The sequence below is a fragment of the Neofelis nebulosa genome, chromosome 17 (assembly GCF_028018385.1).
Source record: "Neofelis nebulosa isolate mNeoNeb1 chromosome 17, mNeoNeb1.pri, whole genome shotgun sequence".
In the NCBI taxonomy this organism is placed as follows: Eukaryota; Metazoa; Chordata; class Mammalia; order Carnivora; family Felidae; genus Neofelis; species Neofelis nebulosa.
In genome coordinates, this window is record NC_080798.1 from 49,309,097 (window position 1) to 49,326,666 (window position 17,570).

General features: G+C 55.6%; 2 protein-coding genes and 1 non-coding gene across 14 annotated transcripts; 2 read left to right on the forward strand and 1 right to left on the reverse strand.

The window, feature by feature from the left end:
* The first annotated feature begins 551 nt into the window (after positions 1–551).
* On the forward strand, positions 552–1,893 carry EXOSC6 (exosome component 6). Its single transcript, XM_058707173.1, has one exon. It carries the CDS (start codon positions 629–631, stop codon positions 1,445–1,447), a length of 819 nt encoding a protein of 272 aa, XP_058563156.1. The 5' UTR covers positions 552–628; the 3' UTR covers positions 1,448–1,893.
* Positions 1,894–2,650: 757 nt separating this feature from the next.
* Positions 2,651–9,726, reverse strand: LOC131499295 (RNA-binding Raly-like protein). 12 transcript variants are annotated; one of them, XM_058707186.1, is made up of 7 exons: positions 9,435–9,726; positions 9,147–9,225; positions 5,289–5,339; positions 5,060–5,205; positions 4,761–4,913; positions 4,301–4,443; positions 2,651–3,343 (listed from the first exon to the last, which is right to left on the reverse strand). In XM_058707186.1, exons 2-7 carry the CDS (start codon positions 9,215–9,217, stop codon positions 3,305–3,307), a joined length of 603 nt encoding a protein of 200 aa, XP_058563169.1. In that variant the 5' UTR covers positions 9,218–9,225; positions 9,435–9,726; the 3' UTR covers positions 2,651–3,304. The 12 variants fall into 12 exon arrangements, with proteins under 12 accessions (XP_058563169.1, XP_058563167.1, XP_058563164.1 ...); XM_058707184.1 differs by having other exon boundaries at positions 5,060–5,208; positions 9,588–9,724; XM_058707181.1 differs by having other exon boundaries at positions 5,289–5,342; positions 9,474–9,724.
* On the forward strand, positions 6,733–6,803 carry TRNAG-GCC (transfer RNA glycine (anticodon GCC)). The gene has a single exon. It is a non-coding gene; the product is annotated as a tRNA-Gly (tRNA).
* Positions 9,727–17,570: the final 7,844 nt, after the last annotated feature.

Consider the following 17,570-nt stretch of genomic DNA (forward strand, 5'->3'; position numbering starts at 1 on the left):
CTGGGAGAAGCAGCAGAAGCTAGCTGTCACAGCCTGGGGGCAAGAAGCTGTCCTAGCCTGGAGTGTGAGAGAAGCACACAGCAGGAGGTTGCAGAGGACCCCTAGGGATACAAAGCGTTTACACAAACCAGTGCAGGAGAGGCTGTTCCATTCATCAACAAGCATTACTCCAGGTAGGGTACTGAAGGTGGCAGGAATGACCAAGACAAAAGAGAAGAATCATTTTGGGGCAAGGCAGTGGGGAATATGTGTGAGAGAGTCACACAAATAAGCACAAAATTAAAATAACTATAACTTTCACAAGTGAAAGGACAAAGACCTATGCCCTGGGATTGCTCTGGCCCTAGAGGCTAGAGGTCAACCAGGCCGGCCCAGGTCTCACTTCTGCAGGCCTGCCCGGTCGCGCCATCTATTCATCCATTCACCCCTCAAGATCCACGTGTCCTTGCTGCGGTCCCAGGGCATTGCTCCGCTCGCTATTCTCCCTCCAGGACGGCAGGGGGCGGTGCCGCGTCACCCGCCTCTATCCCGACAGACCCCGCGCGGGCGCGCGCCTTTAAGCGGGCGGAAGAGCCCTCGCGCGAGCCCAGGTCGGCGGGCGGAAGCGGCTCGCGCTCCAGGCACCGCCATGCCTGGGGACCACCGGCGCATCCGAGGGCCCGAGGAGTCGCAGCCGCCGCAGCTGTACGCGGCCGATGACGAGGAGGCGCCAGCAGCCCGCGACCCGACGCGGCTGCGGCCCGTGTATGCGCGCGCCGGGCTGCTGAGCCAGGCCAAGGGCTCGGCCTATCTGGAGGCGGGAGGCACCAAGGTGCTGTGCGCCGTGTCCGGCCCGCGCCAGGCCGAGGGCGGCGACCGCGGCGGCGGCCCGGCCGGGGCGGGCGGCGAGGCCCCGGCCGCGTTGCGCGGCCGCCTGCTTTGCGACTTCCGCCGCGCGCCCTTCGCCGGCCGCCGGCGCCGCGCGCCCCCGGGCGGCGGGGAGGAGCGAGAGCTGGCGCTGGCCCTGCAGGAGGCGCTGGAGCCGGCCGTGCGCCTGGGCCGCTACCCGCGCGCGCAGCTGGAGGTGTCAGCGCTGCTGCTGGAGGACGGTGGCTCGGCGCTGGCCGCCGCGCTCACGGCCGCCGCGCTCGCCCTGGCCGACGCGGGGGTCGAGATGTACGACCTGGTGGTGGGCTGCGGCCTGAGCCGCACGCCGGAGCCGGCGCCCACCTGGCTACTGGACCCCACGCGACTGGAGGAGGAGCACGCCGCCGCCGGCCTCACCGTGGCGCTCATGCCCGTGCTCAACCAGGTGGCCGGGCTGCTGGGCAGCGGGGAGGGCGGCCCGACCGAGAGCTGGGCCGAGGCAGTGCGTCTGGGCCTCGAGGGCTGCCAGCGGCTCTATCCCGTACTGCAGCAGTGCTTGGTGCGGGCTGCCCGGCGGAGGAGCGCCGCCGCGCCGTCCTGAACCAGAAGCCTGAGCCACGACGGACGCCAAGGACCGAGCTGCCGCCGTCCCCTTAAAGGACCTGTGCCGACAGCTTCCAGATTGCACCGAGCTGAGAACTCCGAGGCCAGAAAGGATCTGAGGAGGCGTGCACAGAACTGATGGCACTGGACAGCTGTGTTGCAACGATTTCATTAAAGAAACGTTTCTACTTGAGCCGGTGCTTCCCAGCTCCGACCAATTAGAGGAAACTTGGGAATGCGGCCTCACTCCCACGTTGAAAAAGACTTCAGCTGGACTGGCCTGGAAAACGGGGCTTGGAGCTCTTGTCTTGTCAGGGATGGACCCTATGCAGGCCAGCTAGTGACTCCCTTTTATAGAATTGGCCTGCTCTTGAGAGAGTGGACAGGGGGCTGTGCCTTGTCATTTATATCTGAGCTAAAACAAACTCCTTTATATCTGAAAAAGTCTTTTGTTGTGCTTCTTGTCAGTGGCGGACTTAACGGAGCAAGGCTCTTCTGAGCATGTAATGTGGTCTTGGGCCCCTGGTGTCAAGGGCTTGGGACAGCATTGTCATAAAGGTGTCCTGTTCCTTAGAGCAACATAAGCAGAAGAGACCGGCTGAAGGTGAAGGAGGTGCTGGGGTTGGTGTGGGGAAATGTGCTTTGAAGAAGGAGAGGCTGCCCCTTTGAGCACCATAGCGGCCGCTGCCAAGGTGTGGCACGAGTAGGGAGGGTTGTGTGGCCCCAGGAGCACTCTGGGTGCACTTTCTGGCCTCTGGTTTGGTGCTGGGCAAGACCAAAGCTCAAGGGTGGGTAGCAGAAAGGGGTTTGGCTCTGGGTGGAAGCCAGATTCCGCCTTTCCTTGGCCGTGGGCAGAGCAGCACAGCCGGAGGCCTCCTGCACTGCTGGTAAGAAGTAGGGGTCCAGGCTGGCTTTGTTATCGTCTAGTCTTGGCTCCTGGGAGATGGCGGATAAACTGCCAGGAGTAAGAGCTTCTGGATGTTGGGAGACCAGATGGAGCCTGGCCATTATTCCATATGGCAGAGCTGGCCTAGCTGAGTGACCACAAGAGTGGCATCTTCCCTGTGTGGCTCCTGTGCCCTGGCTTGGTAGGAGCTTCTGAACGTGCGTGTGTCCGCGGCTTGCTCAGCTTCTCCTGGAAGGCCTGACCTAAGGCAGCCCAAGGACCAGAATGAAGCTTGGAGACCATACCAAGAACCCCTGACCAGGGAAATATACAAATTTTATTTTTCCCCTTTGACATTACAGCATTTCCAGAGCAGGTCTGAAATACACAGTGTCAAGCGAGAGACAAGATAGAAACAGGACATAAAAATGATACCCCTATTCTGAATGAGGGCTTTATAGGGTGGGTGGGCAGTCTGGAACCAAAGGTGGGTTATGTGGGACACACACCGAGGAGCTTAAAGACCGGAAGGGGACTGTAGAACTTGAGTGGATCTTCCTGTGCATCACTGGAACTGGGAAAGCGGGGCTGGTGGCTGCAGGATGCTCCACACTTGGAACTGGCAGGACCTGGAGAGGAGGGAAAAGCAGCCAAAGCAGTGCTTGCAGTCAGAGGGGCTGAGGTGCTCCCAAGGCAGGGGCCTGTTCAGCTGCCCCTTGCAAGACTGGGCCTCAGCCTCATGAGGATGGTGAGCATGTGCTAGGCAGTTGCAGGCCTCCCTCTCAGCCCCCGAGTGTCTGGAAGCTTGGCCTCCAAAGCAAAAGCCACCATTATGGAGAGGCTTCCACTTCATTGTCCTCATTCCAAAACGGGTGCCTCTGGTTGCACAAGTGCCACCAGGAGGCCTTCCAAAAATCATACGAGGCGAGGAAGGAAGCCTGGGAAGGAGCCGGGAGGGGTTCCACTCTTCTACTGACTGCCCTCCTGGTCTGATGCATGATTCTTCACCTGTAGAAAGACAGAAGCAGGACTCTGGCCAGGAGGACTGAGAGCCATGGGGTGTCTAGGAAAGGGAGGTCTGTCTGCCAACATCTCCCCTCACCCTCACATCTTTTTCTGGGCAGCTTGGGCAGCTCAGTGCTCCTCGAGATTCTTCTAGAGGCCTGGGAACCCAGAACCCCTAGACAAAACAAACATTCCCTTCCTCTAGCCCAGTCTTTCCCCAGATGTGACTCAGGCCCTCCAGAGCCTGAGGCCCAATAGTAATGGCCCTCCAGAGCCCAGCAGTTGGAGGGGCAAAGCTGGACAGGTGGAGGAAGGGAAGTTCATTACTGCCAGCCCCTCCACCGGCATCCCGGGCCCTGTTGAGATGGCCCAAACAAACCTGGGGCTCGGCCTATCTCAGGGACTACCAATAAGGGAGGAGGATATGGTAGGTCAGGGAACATTTGGGCCCTTTGATGTTGCACAAAGGGCTCTTATCAGACTCAGGTTGGATGTTCTCCATCCGGGAAGGTCCATGTGCCACAGCTTCCCCGGGGAGCACGGTACAATATAAGATTGTACCGTGGGGTACAGGGAAAAGGCAGAAATCGGTTTTAACAAGCTTGCCAGGTGGTTCTCAGGCAAGGGGTGTGGGGCCATGAGGCACAGCTGTGATGTCTGTGGTGCTCAAAGCCCGCCTCCCGGCTTCCTGGAGAAGATGGTGTTTCAGCCCAGAACTGGCCCAGCTGTCTGGCTGTGGCCCCTAGTCCAGCTGAGCTCATCAAGCCCGAATTGAGAGGGGGAGACAACGCAGCGCAGGGCCCATGTTCTGGGGCTTGCCTGCGGTAGAAGTCCTATGTCTCCCCTCAACCACCACTGTGGGCTCCCGCACAAACCCGAGTCTCTCCCTTGTTCACAGGGAGGCCACAAGGACTCAAACGCAGGGAGGGTGAGGATGAGGGGAGGTGCCGGGCCACTCACTGCCTCCTCTGGGTCTGTGCTGTCCTCGGGGCTGTCTGCTTCTGGATGGGGCCTCTGGCCCCTGGACTCCTGCTTGGCTTCAGTGTTTCTGCATGAGGACCTCTTACTCACCAGGGCCCTGTTTTCTTCACTGGCCTCTGACCCTGTTCAGGGACAGTCGCCAGTTAGTGGCCAGGTTTGGAGGTCCCGGCTGATCTCAGAGAGGCTGCTTGGTGCCCGGCACTGATCTAGGGTGCCTAGGGCTTGAGATGACAAGATGGGGGTGGACTGGGACACTGCTCTGCCCCCAGACAGCTGCTGAGTGGTGGGAAGGTCCTAGAACAACCTTGAAGCCATAGGGTCTTCAGCCATGGGGACAACCAGACCCTGGGGAGGGCAGGAAGGAGCCTTGCAGATGGAAAGCAGGACGCCAGGTGCCATGCCCCTGGCACCTTCAGCAGTGGGCAAAGCTGGAGCTCACTTGGAGTGCAGGCTGGGCCCCCAGTTGGAGGTGCTTGACCCAGAAGCTGGTCCCTCTGCTGGTCCATGCGCTCCAGAGTCTCCAACAGACGGTCCACCTGGGCTTTGATCTGGCTTAGCTCCCCCCTGATGGAGTGCAGCTCCTCGGTCTGGACTGTGTGGAGAGGGGCCGGAGCTGGTGTCCCACGGGCCCAGGAGGCAGAGGGCAGGGCTGTCCATGCTCCCGGGCCTGCCCTCACTGCCGAGATCCTCCCAGCTCTTTCCTAGCCCTGTAGGTGAAGGCTCTGCCCCTTCACTCACGCTTTATTTGCTCTTGGGGCAGGTGGCTCTTCCTGGGGCCCTTGTGGGGACTGCAGCTGGTCTTGATCCCCATGCCCACCTGGGTCCTCCGGATCTTGACAGGCACGCGGTTAATGAGTGGAGGGATTCTTTGGCATTCATACACGCTACTGGGATAGGATAGAGAGGGAGTCAGGCCAACCAGCCCCACCTGTTTACCCAGAGGACCAAGGGGGCAAGACCCACCTACCGGTAGGGGACATCTTCCCTGTACAGCTTGTAGTCCAGGTCATAGTTACTGCTGCTGCAACAGAGACAAATGGGGAAGGGGTCATTCTTCATGGCCAGAGTCCTTTCCCAGACCCATTTAACTTGAAGAAACTGAGGTGTGCAACTTTTCCTTAGAATCCCAGAATTCTCCATTGGAAGAGGCCTTAGGGACTTGACCAAGGCCACTTTGAGAGAACACAGCAAACCAGCTTCCCCATGTCTGGCCTCTAATAAGGGGTATCTGTCAGGTGGCCCCGGTGGGCAGGAGGGGTCAATCGCCTGCAGCCTTCTGGCCGGCCAGATCAGGGCTCTCCAAAAGTTCCTCTGCCTGACCCAGGAACAGCTGATGTTCTGGATCGTAGTCTGGCAAAGGATGAAAGGAAAGAGTTAAGTCAGGGCCCAAAGCCACAGTGGGGGTGTGAGAGCCTTTAATCCTTGGTTGGGATTGCCAGGATGTGGCCCAGCACTGACTGGCAGGGCCAGCCAGGCAGGATTAAGGCTGTGGCCAGGCCGCCTTCCTCTTTGCTCCAGTCCTTGGGAGAGAGCAGGAGTCTGGAAAGTCCCAGACTCTCGCTGCCCGGCCTCTCCCCCTTCTCTCATGTACCATGCATCTCCAGGCAGGGAATTGGTGCCTAGGAAGGATGTGGAGATGGGTGCAAAGAGAATTAAGCACCCGCCTGGGCAGGGAGGCTCTGTGGGGACACAGCTACAGGAGCTTCGGGTGCCATCTGCACCCGGGGCTGGAACGGGGGATAAGGATCAGGGGAGGGGATACACGCGGCGGCAATACAGCTTCTAAAACAACTTTCTGGTGCTGTGCGTCCCCAGCTCAGGCCCAGCCCACGAGGGGCGAGGCCTGTAAGGCTACTGGGTCAGAATGGAGGACGTTGGGGGCGAAGGGAGGGAGTTCCCCTTCATCCTGAGACGCCCCACAGGCCGGTTAGTGAAATTTCCGGCCATCCTCGCCTCCGCTTTCTGGCTTCAGGAGGTCCGGACGGGCGGCCTGGACACACAGCAGGGATGCCGATTGCTGATTCCGGTGGTGGGAGGATCATCCTTGGAGAAAGGAGAAAGTGACAGCGGCGCGCCAGGAGGGCGCGTGCGCAGCCCCGGGGGTCGGGCTAGAGGTGGGTGGGGGTCCCGCGCCCAGCGCTGCCTCCGGAGGGCTTGGAACCAGCCAGCGGGAGGGCTTGGGGGCTTGGGGACTTGGGGGCTTGGGGGCTAGGATGCTAGGACAGAACTGAAGCTGATGCGTCTCCGCCGGGCGCCACTGCTCAGGGAAAATTCTCTCTTCTGGATCCTTTTGGATTGGCTGGAGAGCTCCGCCCCCTCAGACCGGACGGAAGCGTTGACGAAGAACAGACACGGTGCTGAAGCCTGTGGCTGACCACCTGAGTCTCCGCAGCAGTTAACTCCTCACAGCAGCATTGGTGGTTCAGTGGTAGAATTCTCGCCTGCCACGCGGGAGGCCCGGGTTCGATTCCCGGCCAATGCAATGGTTTGACTTTTTCCTCCCTGACATTTTTTTTCCTACAACGACTTTTCAACGTAGTCAAAAATGAATGGTGTAGGAATGATATTTCATTGACTGCTTAGCACAGACTGGAGAGCAGCCTGAGTTGAAACACACACAGGATGGGTTTGGGAATTAGATGTTAGGCTACATGCGCCCCACAGCCATGCTTTCTGCAGTTACGGGGTCCCTCTTGGCCTGAAGGAAGGTGGGCTCTGGTGCCGGCCCTCCTACCCTCATCCCACCCCATGCCACCCCTCAGTCATCAGCCAGGGCTGATGGCAACTGCCCTTGAGTCTTTTCCCCCAAGGGGCAGTGGCCTGGTCACATGGCTTCTCCGTGCTCTGTCCTCTGGTCTGGGTTAACTGCTACAGTCTGCAAGTCCGGGCTTCCCACAAAAGGAGAAATAGAACACCCCTTCAGAACGGTGCTGTGGGCAGAGGTCAAACCACCTGTGTCCTCAGGGCCAAGGGCAGGGGGCGGGGACTTGGGACAATCCTTACACCACAGGCCTTTCCCTACAGGTTGAGAAATTCCATTTGGAGGCTCAGGTCACATGTCCTGGACTTGACGAGTTCTCACGGACAGGTCATCCAGCAGCTCAGCGGCTGCCAGAACCACATCCCCAACCTGTCGTTCCTCTGGTCACCATCCTAAGGCCCAGAGCCACAGTCCCAGCTGCCCACCCTGCTGCCCTGGACCCAGGAGGCTCCAGTGGCAGCCCCCCACCCCCCACCCCGCAAAATGCTTCATTCTCCCTACTGGAGTCCCTACTGGGGATGTGTGACTTAAGGAGGTCACCCCTGCCCCCGGCCTTGAAGGCGGGGTCCCCTCTGAATGGAGTCCGACCCCCTGCCAGACAGCTGCCATTACGCCCCATTGCCTCCCTGTTCCTGCACCTGCACCCTTCAGAAGGCTGGCAGAAGCAGGTCAGAGCAGGCTGGGAAGGTGGTTGGGGAGGACAGGAAATCCGAAGGTGACAAAGCGAAGAACTGAGGCCGTCCGTTAGGGGCAATGGGGTTGATTCCCATGGTCAGTTTGGGGTGTGAAGGAGGCCTCAAAAGTGGCCATGGTAAAAAAGCACATGAGAGAACTACGGCAGAGAACCACTTTGCTCCTATCAGACAGTGATAATTACCAAACCCCCAGAATCACATGAGATGCAAGGCAAACCAACACCACATATGCAGTTCTGCTCCACTGAAGAGATGCGAGTTTAAAAAACAGCATTGCCTGTGAGCACACACCTACTCATCAGCCCCAAACAAACGCAGTGCAAAAACCACCCACGCCAGCACACTCACAGGGTGACACAGACCTTCAGGCTGAAGCTGACAGGGAGAGATTTGGCTTAATCTCTCTCAAGGTCAACCTGGAGGTTCAGGGACTTCTCAGATCAGCCCCCAGCCCAACCCCGCCATCTCCTTTCCAGGAAGATGAGGCAAGGTGAAACCCAAAAGAGACTGGAAACTTTGGCCCCAGGGGATTTACACACTGCTGTTCCTAACAGCAAACACCTGCCCCACTGCCTCCTCCACCGCAAGACAGAAACCACCCAAATGCCCGCAGGAGGGCCAGGAGCTGAGTGAGGCCATCACAGATGCCCAGCTGAGGGGACACTCGTTACGCCTGTGAAAAGGGCACGTTAGCTGGCAGAACGTGGCAAGCTCCTTCCTGAAAATGTTTAAAGATTTCTTAACATTATCCTCTTTTTTTTTTAATGTTTATTTTGTTATTGTTGGGAGAGAGAGAGCAAGCATGAGTCAGGGAAAGGCAGAGAGAAAGGGGGACAGAGAATCTGAAGCAGGCTCCATGCTGTCAGCACAGAGCCTGACTTGGGGTTCAAATTCACAAACCCTGAGATCAAGACCTGAGCCAAAGTCGGATGGTTAACCGACTGAGCCGCCCAGGCACCCCTTAACATTTTCTTACACTTCCCAAGTTAGGGGCAAGATTTCATCCAGGGAAGTTCCCATTTGCTACTTCCCAAATATCTGTACCTGGAAAAAGCCCCCAAGCACCATGAAGGTGGGGATCCCCTGGGAGGACCCATGCCCCCTGGCTCCAGGTGGGAGGAGGGGCATCCTGCCTCGGTCAGCAGGTGGTGCTGGGTGACATCAGCGATGAGAAGCCTTGGAATGAACGGGTCATCTCCTTCAGTTTATGGACAAAAGCTGAGGCCGAGTGAGAAGGAACCCCCAGGTGCCACAGTGAGTTCCCTGAGCTGGACTCCTGAGGTCCTTGTTCCATCCCAGGGGGACCCAGAGCCCCAGACAAGCCCGCAAGCAGCCCCCCTCCCCTGCGGGCAACCCTGGACAGACTCACCAGGAGATGGCTGTGCCCGGCTGCCTCTTCTGGCCTGGCTGGGTGGGGCCAGGCCTGGGCTCTCCAGCCATGTCTAAATCTGAAGAGAGAAAGAGCAGGGCAGAGCATGAGAGGAGGGAGGGAGGGGTGCAGAGGAAGGGCCCAAGTGCACACGGGCTTCACTCACTTCCAGGCCGGCCCCTCCCTGCTCCTCAGCCCCCAGGCAGTGGGTATGGTCCCGAGTGGCCCCGAGACACGGGGCAGCACAGTGGGCAGCCCGGCCTGGCCTCCTTCACACCCCAAACCCACCGTGGCAATCAACCCCATTGCCTATGCCCTTGGTGGTACCATCAAAAGGCAGGAGGGACGATATCCGTGGTCTTCGTGTCCTCTGGGGAGACACCTAGCCCTGGCCAGAGACAGTTTTCGAGTGTCCTGCTGCCTGTCTGCCTGCCCACTTGCCTGCCTGCTCCCGGCCCACGCACCGCAGCTGCCTGTGGGCTAAGCCCCTGGGTCGGAGATGGCCGAGGTGGCTCTAAGGGAGCAGCAAAGCCAGCAGCTGGCCTGCTCTGGGGAACAAACACCCCACTGCCCTCTGTCGGTGGGGGAGGCAAGATCCCATGTAGGGGAGGGCGGAGATGGGTCTGTGCGCCAGTCACCGCAGATCTTCTAGTTTCTGGGCTCCTCTCCTTTGCTGTTCACCACTGGAGAAAGCAGCTCTTCCACAGTGGGAGAGGGAGGGGACTCCTGCGTACCCTCACCCGGTGCTCAGGGCCTGGCCCTCAGTAAGTGCCACTTGATGTCTGCAGAATGCATGAATGGAAGTCCATGAAATCGATTCTGGTTTTTTTTTTTGGGGGGGGAGGTTGGATCAGACCCCAGAGTTTCGCTTGTGACTTCAAGGCCCCCCCCCTGAGCCCAACCCCTTTCTTCCTCTGTCTGTGGTCCACTGTGGCTGCCAAGATGGTAACAAATGGGAGCCTTCTCCTTTTCCTGTTCTCAAGACTTCATGCAACACAAGAGCCAAGAGCACTTACTCAGCACCTGCTTGCTTGCCGTGGAGACCAGGAGACTGGCTGTAGTGTCCCTGAGGCACTGACGATCCAGACTGAGTGTTTAATTGGGAGGAAGTTGGAATTTATCACCCCCACCTTGGCCTTCCTCTTCCATTCATGGTTCTGATTCATCCACTCAAGGACACATTACCCAAATGTCCATGTACCAAGGTGAACGCCTGTACTTTGTCTCGTCTGGCTTTCTGTGTCTATTCCTTTGGTGTATCTATTTTTTTTAATTTATTTTTGAGAGAGAGAGAGCATGAGCGAGGGAGGGGCAGAGAGAGCCGAAGACACAGAATCCAAAGCAGAATCCAGGCTCCGAGCTGTCAGCTCGGACTCATGAACCATGAGATCATGACCTGAGGTGAAGTCGGATGCTTAACCGACTGAGCCAACCAGGCACCCAGTGACGTATCTTAATACCCCTGGTCACTTTCACATTTGCAATGTCCACCGGGGACAGAAAATCACACGCGTGTCCACCACACAGGGCAGAGGCACTTAGAAATTCCTGATGTGCCCAAGATAGAAGGCACAGCATTAATATAAATTCATCATTCTCTTTGGGCTAAACATCATCACTATCCCCTAAAAATGAGAATACTGAGTAGGAGGTGATTGCACAGAAATGAGAGAATGTAGAAACCTGCATCATTCTCCTGGGGCCCCGATCATAGGACCCAGCTTTGGGGGAAAAACCATTCAATGGCTACCAGATTGCCAGTGATGAGTCAATTATCGCAAGGGGACTAGTGGAGTGTCTGGGAAGTTCACCACCTATGGCAAACCATGTCCACATGTGTAATGAGCATCTTCCTGAGCACCTATCACCTGCAGCCCAGAGCAGGTAAGCCTGGTGATGGCTGGCCCCACCCCCATTCGAGGGCTGTATCGTCAAGATTCCCCAGAGAAACAGAACCGATAGGATGTATACACAGAAAGAAAGAGGTTTATCATAAGGAATTGGCTGACAAATCTCAAGATTGGCAGTCGGCAAACTGCAGACCCATGAGAGATAATGGCATAGTTCCAGTCCAAAGACCAACAAGTCTGAGACCTAGAAGAGTCAGTTTCAGTTCAAGTCTGAAGGCAGGAAGAAAGAAAACTGATGTCCCAGCTCAATGGCAGTCAGGTAGGAAGAGTTCCCTCTTACTCTTGGGAAGTAAATCTTTTCATTCTATTTAAGCCTTCAACTGATTGAATGAGGCCCACCCACATCCCCTTTACTGCATCAACCCCTTCAAATGTTGATCTCGTCCCAAAACACTCTTAATGGGGTGCCTGGGTGGCTCAGTTGGTTAAGTGTCAGACTCTGGCTCAGGTCATGATCTCGCGGTTTGTGAGGTTGAGCCCTGCATCAGACTCTGGGCTGACAGCTTGCTCAGAGCCTGGAGCCTGTTCTGGATTCTGTCTCCCTTTCTCTCTTCCCCTCTGCCGTTCACACTTTGTCTCTGTCTCTCTCAAAAATAAACAAACACTAAAAAATAAAAAATAAAAAACAAAACAAAAACACTCTTAGAGACTCACCCAAAATAATATTTGGCCAAATCTCTGCGCACCCCATGGCCCTAAGTGAGACACAAACTTAACCATCACAGGGACCAAGCACCAGGAAACAGGGTGGAGGTCTTTGCTCCACATTCATCTCTCATAAAGACCCCGGGACAGGTTTCCTGGGGCACATGCCCTCTTACATTCCCCCGGGGTCTGTGAGAGCCTGATTCATGGAACTCGGGACAGATAGTTCATGAACAGAAGTCATAATGAGTGACTGCAGATGACACAAGGACAGGGGAGGTCAGCAGTCAGATGGGAAGGAAGCAGAAGACAGAAACAGACCAAGTGGATGGAAAGACTAGAATGAGGAAAAGGGAGAGAAGCAGAAGGGGGTGGACATCCTGGACAACTGGTCTCCAGGATTCCCTGAGCCGACTCCCTGATGTGCGCACTCTGACCTCATCAAATGGGCGCAAAGTAGTTCACTTATTTTCATAGGGCTCCCAGGAAGGAAAGGGTGGCCGTGTCATCCCCAATGCTAGAATGTTGCAACCAGCGGCCAGAAGTGATTGAAATTAACCATCTGCCAGATAGGGCTGCATCTTCACACCCAGCACCTCACCCAACCCTCACCGCAGCCTCGTAGGGTAATGCTCTGAGTGCCCCGTCTCAGGGCTACCGTAACCGGGCTCAGGAGGACAGTGAGCTGAGAGGAGCGGTGGGATCTCAGTCCCCAGCCTTGCAACCGGTACAGTGTTCCAACAAGTTAGAGGACTTACTTGAAGCCATCGGGGGGGGGGGGGGGGAGGGGGGGGCGCCTGCGTGGCTCCGTCACTCAAGTGTCTGACTCTTGATTTGGGCTCAGGCCATGATCTCATGGGTTTGTGAGTTCGAGCCCCACATCGGACAGTGAGGAGCTTGCCTGGGATGCTGTCTCTCCCTCTCTCTCTCTCTCTCTCTCTCTCTGCCCCTCCCCTGCTTCCCCTGCTCTCGAAATAAATAAACTAAAAAAAGAAAGAAAGAAAGAAAGAAAGAAAGAAAGAAAGAAAGAAAGAAAGAAAGAAAGAAAGAAAGAAAGAAAGAAAATACCCAGTGGGATCGGCTGGAAGCGGAGGCTGGGTCTGTCAGCGCCTTCAGGCTGCACAGTCCTGGCGCCAGACTGCTCCATCACCGGCTCCACCCTGTGCAGAATCCAAAGCGGGGCGAGAACAGAGCACGGGCAGACAGGGCAATGCTGCAGGCCTGAGTCCCGGACGTGCCAGGTGGCTTCTCACAGTGGACGTGAGTCATTCCTTCTACCCCTTCACATCTGAGCCCCCTTCCTGTGTTATAGGTATCCCCTAGCTTTGAGACATAAACTGCCTCCCATGAAAGAGGCTGAAAATGCCCCTTTCCGCCTCCCTCTCCCGGCCTTCGTTGCCCTTAGGGCCTGGGCACGTAACGTGGCCCCTCTCCTCAGACCCACATGCCTGACTTTGAAGGAGAGCTGCCAGCGTGAAGAAGTCCCTCTCAGCAGTTGATGGTGGCAGTGGCCGCAGCTACATCCAGCTTTCAAGGGCGGTGCACCTCCGCCCCACGTTGGAGGCACTGACTGTGGCGTCTGCGCCCGGCACAGGCAGCGAGGTGTTTTCCCGACCTGATGCTCTGACCTCTCCAAGAGCTCCTGGGAACTAAGCAGTATCTTCGGCAAATTCCTTTTCTGCTTCGAGTCGCCAGAATCGGTTTGTGTTGCTTAAAACAAGAACCTTGATTGATACAAAATAGGATTAGGTGTGGAAGGGGCTAAAAGCCCAGGGGGAAACGGGGGTGCTTTAAAGCTGGAATGTGGCCAGAGGACAGTGAAAATCCAGCTAGTATTAAGGGACAGGATACCAGGAGTGCATGGGATGCCATGGTGAGATAGTTAATCCTGCGGTCCCCCAGAACAAAGTGGCCCTCAAAGGCAGGGCTTTGGGGATCTGGCGGCTCCTGACATAGAAGGGTATAAAGATTACCCTGAGGTCAAGAGCTGTTGGCCAGAGGGTTGAGCTAATGGCACCGCACAGCTTAAAGGAAAGGACAATCTCAGAATCCAAATTCTCTGTTCAAGTCATGGTTAGAAAACCAGGGCATTTTTTTAAATGTATATTTATTTTTGAGAGAGAGAGAGAGAGAGATCATGCTGTGAGACCAGGGGAGGGACAGAGAGAGACGGCCACAGAGGATCTGAAGCTGGTTCTGTGCTGACAGCAGAGAGCCCAACGCAGGGCTCGAACCCACGAACTGCGAGATCATGACCTGAGCCAAAGTTAGAGGCTTAACTGGCTGAGCCACCCAGGCGTCCCCAAAAGCAGGGAATTTTATATCAGTTATAAGGATGAGAGAGTAAAATAAACCAATGTTCCAGCTTGATCAGTGGCTTTAGAACACCATCAGGTGGCCTCATACCCTTCCTTGCTAGGTCTCTAGCTGGGAGAGAATGGAGAATGGAGGGCAAGGCCATCGGAACGGGGCTCTTTGGGAAGGTGGAAGACTTAGGTACCTCCCACTCCCAGGGAACCTCCCTTGCCAGCAGAAGCTACCTCTTGGTCCTACTGAACACGCTAGAGGCACACATTTGCTGGGTATTTGCCAAGCCCATACCCCTCCCTGGGTACACATCTGGGTGGTTTCCTGGCCTCCCTTGCAGTTAGTGTGCTACGTGCTACGTGACCAGTGCACATGTGCAACTGTGGCCAGCAGCTGGCACTTCCTGAAATAATACACCCCCTTATGACCTTGCCATGAACGAGTCCCCTTGCGTGCCCTACCCCACCACCCCTCACTTTCTCCAGACTGAAACACCAAGTCAGACCCCTGCAGGTCCCAGGGGGCCGATGACTTCAAATCTAGAAGGAGGATATGGAATCACCCAAAGAACCCAGAGATTTTGCTAATTTATATTGGCAGAAACCTGGCACAGTGATCAGGGAACGGATTCTGAGGGTGGAGGGCTGGGGGAGGAAGCAAACAACATGAGACAGGGTCGAACGTACTGATACTAAGTGGGGCTCGTCTGAGTAGCTGGGACGGTTCCAATTGTTTGCCCTGGTGGTTGCCTGAAACCCGGCCTTAATCGTGGCCAAACGACATTAGCTGAGGGCGAAGAAGAAAAATGAGCCCCTGACTTTCTTTTTTATTTAAAAAAAAATTTTTTTTTCAACATTTTTTATTTATTTTTGGGACAGAGAGAGACAGAGCATGAACGGGGGAGGGGCAAAAAGAGAGGGAGACACAGAATCGGAAACAGGCTCCAGGCTCCGAGCTATCAGCCCAGAGCCTGACGCGGGGCTCAAACTCACGGACCGCGAGATCGTGACCTGGCTGAAGTCGGACGCTTAACCGACTGCGCCACCCAGGCGCCCCGAGCCCCTGACTTTCTGAGTTGACTAACGACCAGGCACAGTTTCAAGCAACTTGTTTCACAGATTTACTTAGTTAACAAGCGAGGTTCGATGGTGTACTGTTGATGAAGGAATCGAAAAAATTTGGGGCACGAGCTCAGCTGAGCTGACATTCATCCCTGTTTGCTGACCTCAGGCTCTGTCGCTGACACCTTAATGTACCAAGTCAGTTTATTATCCTCACTTTACAGAAGAACAGAAGGCAGAGAGATGTTTTGGGGTGACCAAGTGTCCCGGATCGCCTGGGAACGAGGGGTTTCCAAGCACGTGGGGCTTGCAGTGCTGACACCCAGACCGTTCCAGGCAGACTGGGGTGACGGGTCTCGCGCAAAGTAACGCAGTAAGTGGCAGAGCCTGCCCTGAAATCCAGGTGGCCTGACTTTAGGCTCAAACTCTCCACCTCCCCCCGTGGTTCTGGCACCAGTGCCTGCGTCTGAAGTAGCCAGAGATCTTGTTAAAACCCAAGCCCTGGCCTCACCCTCCCCATTCAGTTGCTGGAGGTGGCTGAGAATTTTCTCTTCTTTTTAAAATTTATTTATTTACAAGAGAAAGAGAGAGAGAGCATGCGAGCACGAGTGGGGGAGGGGCAGAGAGGGAGAGAGAGAATCCCAGACAGGCTCCACCAGCGCAGGGCCGGACACGGGGCTCAAGCGCACGAACTCGTGAGATCATGACCTGAGCCAAAACCAAGAGCCAGGCGCTGCACTGACTGAGCCACCTGGGAGCCCCGAGAATTTGCTTTTCTACCACATTCCGGGCTGACGCCAATGCCGCTGGTCTGCAGCCTGACTTGGAGAAGCTCCGCGTTGTGCTGCCCTGCCTCCAGACGAGAAGCTTGGAATGGACTTTTCAGGTAGGACCTGCCCACTGCCACTGCCACTCGCAAACTCTTGGACAGCGCTGAGAAATACACGGCCGAGGCACAAGCCTTCGTGCCGGGAATGCTGACCGGCGAGGCGGCAGCAGAATGGGAATTTGGTGTCTGGGCTCAGGAGGGCATGGGATTGCCAGCATCAGTTGTCAGCGCAGGGGTGGGGTTGCCACACGGGTGGCTCCAGCGTCACTGCCGGAGTTTACCCTCTGCAGTTCCTGATAGCACTGGCATGGGTGTCTACCTGGCCTGACTTTGCAGCCGAACCTGGGGCACTATTTCTGGCTGCGTAAGCCACCCCCGCCCCACCTCCCGCTGGCTCTCTGACTCTCCCTGGGATCCTGTGGTCAGGATTTGTGTTGTTAATTGAGATGAAATTCGCATAGCAGGAAAGTAACCAGTTTGGTGGCATTTGTGAGACCACCACCTCTAAGTTTTCAAAACAAAACCCAGACCCATCGAGCAGTTACTCCCCATTCTCCTGCCACCCCTGGCCACCACCAACATGCGTTTTATTTCTGTGGATTTACCTATTCTGAATATTTCGTATGAATGGAACCATGATATGTAACATTTATGGCTACTTTATTTCACTGAAAATGTTTTCAAGGTTCATCCACCTCAGCACGTATCTGTACTTGATTCCTTTTTGTTCTGAGAGAGAGAGAGAGAGAGAGAGAGACAGAACGTGTCACGCAAGCACAGGGAGGGGCAGAGGGGAGAAAGAATCCTGTGGGATCATGCCCCGAGCCGAAATCAAGAGTCGGACACTTCACTGGCTAAGCCCCCCAGGCGCCCCAGTCCTTCGTTCCTTTTAATGGCTGAATAATATTCTTTGGCACGTACACACCAAGATTTGCTTATCCACTCATCCATTGATGGGCGTTTGGGTTGTTGCGAATAATGCTGCTGGGAACTTTGTGCATAAGGACTTGTTGGTACATAAGGACCTGTTGGAGTACTTGTGTTCACTTCTCTCAGGTACATACCTAGCAGTGGGGTTGCTAGGGCATGTAATAGCTGTGCTTATCTTTTTGAGGACTCCCCAAACTGTTTCTAGAGTTTTATGTTCCCACCAGCAGTGTATGAGGGTTTCAGTTGGTCCAAGACCTCATCAACGTTTGTTATCATCTGTTTCTTTTTTTAATGTTTTTATTTATTTTTGAAGGAGAGAGAGAGAGCATGAGTGGGGGAGGAGCAGAGAGAGAGGGAGACCTAGAATTTGAAGCAGGCTCCTTGAAGCAGGCTCCGGGCTCTAAGCCGTCAGCACAGAGCCGGATGTGGGGCTCGAACTCACAAACTGTGAGATCATGACCCGAGCCGAAGTCGGACGCTTAACCGACTGAGCCACCCAGGCACCCCGGTTATCATCTGTTTCTTTGATAACGGCTATCCTAATGGGTGTGAAGTGGTATCTCAGTGTGGTTTTGCTGTGAATTTCCTAATGACTAGTGATGTTGTGTTTGTTGGTCACTTGTATAGCTCCTCTGGGGAACTGTCTATTCATGTCCTTTGCCTATTTGTAAATCATTGTCTTTAAAAAAAAAATTTTTTTTTCATGTTTATTTATTTTTGAGAGAGAGAGAGAGAGAGACAG

Excerpts from the sequence above, each read along its gene's own strand:
- EXOSC6 (XM_058707173.1), top strand. The coding sequence starts at position 629 with ATGCCTGGGGACCACCGGCGCATCCGAGGGCCCGAGGAGTCGCAGCCG.
- LOC131499295 (XM_058707174.1), bottom strand. The coding sequence starts at position 5,461 with ATGGAGAATTCTGGGATTCTAAGGAAAAGTTGCACACCTCAGTTTCTT. Across the intron at positions 5,209-5,288 it reads AGGGAAGATGTCCCCTACCG|TAGCGTGTATGAATGCCAAA; the intron begins GTAGGTGGGTCT and ends ATCCTATCCCAG. Across the intron at positions 3,344-4,300 it reads GCACAGACCCAGAGGAGGCA|GTGAAGAATCATGCATCAGA; the intron begins GTGAGTGGCCCG and ends GTCTTTCTACAG.